Here is a 6,067-nt window from a genome sequence, read left to right as displayed (position 1 = left end):
AGCATTGGGGGAATTGGTGATCCTCTGCCCATCTTGACTTCTGAGAGACACTGCCACTCTGAGAGGCTCTTTTTATACCCAATCATGTTGCCAATTGACCTAATAAGTTGCAAATTGGCCCTCCAGCTGTTCCTTATATGTACATTTAACTTTTCTGGCCTCTTATTGCTACCTGTCCCAACTTTTTTGGAATGTGTAGCTCTCATGAAATCCAAAATGAGCCAATATTTGGCATGACATTTCAAAATGTCTCGCTTTCAACATTTGATATGTTATCTATATTCTATTGTGAATAAAATATAAGTTTATAAGATTTGTAAATTATTGCATTCCTTTTTTTATTCACAATTTGTACAGTGTCCCAACTTTTTTGGAATCGGGTTTGTATTTAATTTAATTAATGTTAACAGGAATTGGTGATTCTCTGGCTCTGTCACTGCAAAAGCACAGTTCTGCTCGTAAGTTTCATACCCCTTGCAGAATATGCAATATTTTAATAGTTTAAACAAAATAAGGTGCATGTTACTTTTATTTATTTATTTTATTTTTTGCATGTTATTTTTATTTAGTACTGAATAAGTTATTTCAACAGATGTTTACATAAGAAGAAATGACAGAATTTATAAAAAATTGCCCCATTCAAAAATGTACATACCCTTGAATCTTAACTGTTTGTCAACTATTTTCATGTTTTGTAATTGTCTTGTCTTAATTTTTTCTTGTAATTGTAAAAAAAAAAAGTTAATTGTGACTTTTTATGAGTTTATTTCACAATTCTGAATTTTTTTCACAATTATTTTTTTCTGGAGAATTTTGTGAGATTATTGCTCACTGACTTTATAACTTGCAATTCTGAGAAAAAAAAGTCAGATGTGAAAGATAAAAACTCTTACAAAATAAAAACAATTTGTTTTTGTGTTACATACTTGTTAGTATTCCAAAGTATTATAAAGTATTTAGATTAGGTAATAAAACTTGGGTAATCTAACGAAATATGTTACAAATTACTTTTTAAAGCATGTATTTTGTAATCTGTAGTGAAATACATTTTAAAAGTAACCTACCCTGCCCTGCTAACAGCAATGTTTCTCTCAGCTCATGTGAATGTGGGTATAGTGAATGGAAAAGAAGTCAGACCCCACGGTTTCTCTTCAGAAGAGTGGGAAACATTTCTGTGGTGGATTCCTCATTTCTGATCAGTTTGTCCTGACTGCCGCACATTGCTGGAAAAGGTAAGATCTTGTTTAGAGTGAACTGCAATGTTGAGTTAAAATTACTTTTGACTGATAATGACTGAAGTGCAACCTGTATATCAGTTATGACATAAATTACCATTTCCAATACGCTCTTTCAACAGATATGATAATCTGATGGTTGTTGTTGGTGCTCATGACTTAAGGGACAGCAAGAGTTCAGATCACATCAGAGTGAAGTCCTACATCCCGTACCCAGACTATAGGCCTACAAATAAACCTCATCATCATGATGCTGACATCATGCTTTTGAAGGTAACAACCTGTAATATATTTAATTTTTCAAAATAATATCCAGTCAAGAAACAGTAGCACAAACCACTATGTTTGAATTTCTATTGCAATTTCTTGCTTTTAAAATTACTGAAGGGATTTAAATAATTTCTGTGTAAATGGCCAAGTGCACAAAAAAAAAAACCTCAGCTTCTGTAATGACCTCAAAAACAACAGTATAATCAACAAATGTCAGTTATATAAAAGATTGTTTATTAAAAATGGTGGTATTTTTTAATTATAGCTAAAGAAAAAAGTCAATCTAACCTAGATAGTTCTTCTGTAGTTTTTCATCAAATCATTAGGACTTCCTTCCATTTCCTGTGGTTCCGCCTTAAAGTGGTGAAAGGGGTGAAGAATCACTAGCAAGTACAGAGCAGCTGGTGAGGTGAGTACGGTTTTGTATTCAGTAATATCTGATCTGTAAAACTCTAATCTAAATGAGTATATAAGTATGTGATTTGTATTAAATATATTGAGTACTATATTTAATAAAATATAAACATTATTGTTTAATAATACTGAATATTGTCTTATTTTCCTCATTTATAAATCAGTTTGGATAGAAGCATCTGCTAAATGAATGAATGTTTGACTAATAATACATGATATTTACAGGATAAATAGAGCACTTTGGACAACATCAACTCAAGCAAAATGAATGAGTCTTATTACAGTAACGACATGAACTCAAGTGGATTTGATTTCAACAAGACATACTCAGTGTCTCCAGAGGTGAGGAAGTCTATGAGGGTGATTTCTCTGGTCGTCTACAGCCTGACGTTTCTCCTCGGAGTTCCTGGAAACATTTTTGTTGTGTACATTGCTGGAATGAAGATGAAGAGGACCGTTAATACAATATGGTTTCTCAATCTAGCGACAGCTGACCTCCTGTGCTGCCTTTCCGTACCGTTCAGTATGGTGCAGATCCTTCTTGACCATCACTGGCCGTATGGATCCGTCATGTGCAAGATTCTCCCCACTGTTATAGTTAGTAACATGTTTGCCAGTGTTTTCATCTTGAGCTTGATTAGTCTAGATAGGTTCACCCAGGTGATCACACCGGTTTGGGCTCAAAATCATCGCAATTTGTTCCTTGCACGGCTGTCCTGTGTAGTGGCCTGGGTTCTGGCTTTGGTGCTCAGCTTGCCCTTAATGATATTAGGACATACTTTCACTAATGAGCATTTGAACAACACATATTGCACGTTTCTTGCTAATGAAGAAGATGTGTCAACATCGGGATTGTTGAGTATCATCAGATTTGTGTTTGGCTTTTTGATACCTCTCACATGCATCACATCATGCTATGGAATCATCGCACGCAAGTTAGGCAGCAGTCATTTTCACTCTGGCAGAGCGTTTCGCATCATGTTGGCTGTTATTGTGGCATTTTTTCTGTGCTGGCTGCCGTATCACATGGTGGACTTAATAATATGGTACGGAGAGGATTCAATTTTTTTAACAGCTTTGGCAGTGGATCCATTGGCCATCTCTTTAGCGTATTTCAACAGCTGCCTGAACCCCATTCTGTATGTTTTCATGGGGCAGGATTTTAAGAACAAAGTTAAACTTTCTCTAAGACGTGTTTTTGAAAGGGCTTTCTCTGAGGAAGGAACACAAATGTCACGATCCACCCAGTCACAGCAAATGCACTCAGTGTTGTGAAGATATGAACTCAGAGTTTTATCTGTTTAGGTCATTTTTCTATACCAAATCTATGCATACAAGGCTTTTTACTTGCTTTATATATATATATATATAAATTTGTATTATTCTCAGAATCATTTTCTTTACCAAAATACTCTTGTAAAGTATCTTGACAAAATATTTTGCCTTTTGTTATTTGTCTTAAAAAATGAAACTTAAGATATGAAAAAAAAAAAAAAAAAAAAAAACACAAGTAGCTTTTTCTAGCTCTTTTCAGTAGAAGTGTCCACTGTTATTTTTTTCTTTTGTCAGGAAGTTATGGAACTCTTATTTAGAATGAAACAGATATGATAGAGAAGGAATATTGTTTTATATTACAATGAGTTTTTGCCATTCTTAGCAATGTTCAGTTTTTGTTGCATCGCTTTGTCTTTATTTATATGAATTATTAATTAATATAAATAAATAATTATTATTAAACGTTCAAACTGATTTTTAATTTGGACAAAAAGATTATACAGTGTTATATTTGGGCTGTATGGAATACTTTTAACTGGTTATTGGTGGTTAAATATTAATAAGACTAAGGCTATCATTGTCTCAGTCAAATGTTTTCATGTCTAGTTTCATGTAGGCTATCAATCTACACTCTCTTTCTTCCCACATAGCCCAATAAATCCAACTCAATATTTAATGTCATTTATAAATAGCTTTGTATTGGGGTCCTGAATCATCATGTTGGAATTTACTTTGTGAAGATGACTGATTGACTGTATCTTGTGCTGTTTTGTGCAAATAATACTTTTACTTCAATGCCTGATAGTTTCCTCTACAATGCAGGGCAGCAGAAATTGCTTTCACTTCAAATAACATAAAGTCAATTTTTAGAGTAAATGATAATGGAGATAAAATATGAAACACAATTGCTTTCTTTATACATTACTTTTTTAAATTCACCATCTTAAATCCATTTGGATTATTATCTGCTGCGCTAGCAGTTTTACGACGTAGCTACAATCGTTTTTTCTTCTTCTTTTCTTCCAATTTAACTGTAGTTAACCCCCAGCTCTTAGGTTACTTAATTTAATGTTATGATAACTAAGTCATTTATATATTTTTTCGTCAAGCATAACATAGGTAACAATTGCTTCACCTCAAATAATCGCGCCATTCCCTGCGTGACATTCAGACTTCACCTCAGCGCAAGTCAAACGAGCGCGGAAAAGGTGCAGGTGACGACGAGGGAGCTTCAGTTGAACAACAGTGAATTGCGGTCAGGCTATGTCAGTAAAACTCCAATCAGCCGTTATACTGTGCTCGCGGCGTGCACTCAAGAATTGCTCGTGCAAAAGCGCTGGCGCGCGCTGCAAATGACTTTATTATAGCTTAAATAAAGCGCAAAAGAAACTACGGACATGCATTATTCTGAGGTAAATTAAGTCTGCCACAAAACTGTGCATGCATGTATGTATTTGTTGACATGGTTTTAAAATTGTTATCCAATTTGTTGGCCTGAACGTCTTAAAATGCACACATGTAGCCTACCACCAGGGAAATCTAAATTTTCTCGGGGGAGCATGCCCTGTACCCCCCCTAGGAAACTACGTTTTGTACCTCGTTAATTATGAAACCCTGAGTACGGCCCGGTTTATATTCTATCTAACTAAATCAACAGTAATCGTGTATTTCTCCATATGTGCGCACTTTTGGACTAAAAGTTTGTATGTGTAGGCTATGCATTTTGATAAAAAATAGATGGGGGCAAACGCGATTGAATGTAGGTTTGTGTCCTGTTGTTCTATTAAAAAAATCAATAACTACCGATTGATTTTGCATTCCTATAAGAAATTAAATATTATTAGTTTCATTGTATATTGTGGTGCAAGTACCGAAGATATCTAATCTAATACTTCAAATCTCAAGGTTAAATCAGAAGATTTACTGTAAAAATGTTTCTGTAACAGCTGCCAAAAATAGTATAGGCTATAGCTCCACTGTGGTTTATGATTTATTTTCAAGGGGGGAAAAAAAACAAAAAAACTTTTTAAATCATCCCCAATTTAATGTATACATAATATATATATATATATGTTTCTGCATTATTCTCAGAATTATTTTCTTTACCAAAATACTCTTGTAATGTACCTTGACAAAAATATTTTGCCTTTGTTATTTCTTTTAAAAAATAAAATGTAACCCCATGGTACGCAATATAATATCAATGATGAAAAAAATTATTTGTGTTGTTTTTCCTGCTTAAAATTGGACACTTTAACAATATCAATAAACATTTTCATAATTTGTATTTATTTTTATTTTATTTATTTTTATAAGTTTTATTTTATTTTTATAAAATGGAAAAATTTAAACATTTGGCATTTTCATGTTAATTAAAAAAAAAAACTTACTGAAAACATCAATTACCTTAACTAGACACTTGAACAAATTTATCCAGTTTTTAATGTATTAAAAGTTTCATATTTAATAAAAAGTAACATTTTATTGCAGCGGTTGCTCTCATTCAACATTGTACCATAACACAAGTATTACCAAACCATCATATTATTATATTATTAGGCTATATCAAGTTATCATATCCATCTTCATCCTCATCTCCATCTTCTCTCTCACCCTCACTCTCTCCGTGATGGATTGTCACTATGATTTTATCTTCCTCATCACAGTATGGCCCCTCATCATCACCCTCATCAACTGCCAGTGCTACTTGTGTTTTATACCTTTTCAAAGTGCTATAGAAAATGTGAATATCATAATAAATGCAGATATAGTAAGTAAATTACTATTCTTATAACGTGAATTACAAAATCATGTGAAAGTGTAAATATATTTAGATAATTCTTACTCTTTTCCTTACAAATATAATACATTTA

At 33.1% G+C, this 6,067-nt stretch overlaps 1 protein-coding gene across 1 annotated transcript; it reads left to right on the top strand.

The window, feature by feature from the left end:
* The first annotated feature begins 1,833 nt into the window (after positions 1-1,833).
* Positions 1,834-5,157, top strand: LOC125262527 (C3a anaphylatoxin chemotactic receptor-like). Its single transcript, XM_048181331.1, has 2 exons — positions 1,834-1,914; positions 2,145-5,157. The coding sequence occupies exon 2, from the start codon at positions 2,184-2,186 to the stop codon at positions 3,192-3,194; it is 1,011 nt and encodes a 336-aa protein (XP_048037288.1). The 5' UTR covers positions 1,834-1,914; positions 2,145-2,183; the 3' UTR covers positions 3,195-5,157.
* Positions 5,158-6,067: the final 910 nt, after the last annotated feature.

Source organism: Megalobrama amblycephala, linkage group LG1 (assembly GCF_018812025.1).
Source record: "Megalobrama amblycephala isolate DHTTF-2021 linkage group LG1, ASM1881202v1, whole genome shotgun sequence".
Lineage (NCBI taxonomy): Eukaryota > Metazoa > Chordata > Actinopteri > Cypriniformes > Xenocyprididae > Megalobrama > Megalobrama amblycephala.
The sequence above is the reverse complement of the archived record's forward strand: the minus strand, read 5'-3'. Positions and strand labels throughout refer to the sequence as shown.

Bases quoted from the DNA above. Each gene is read 5' to 3' on its own strand.
- LOC125262527 (XM_048181331.1), top strand. From the start codon at position 2,184: ATGAATGAGTCTTATTACAGTAACGACATGAACTCAAGTGGATTTGAT.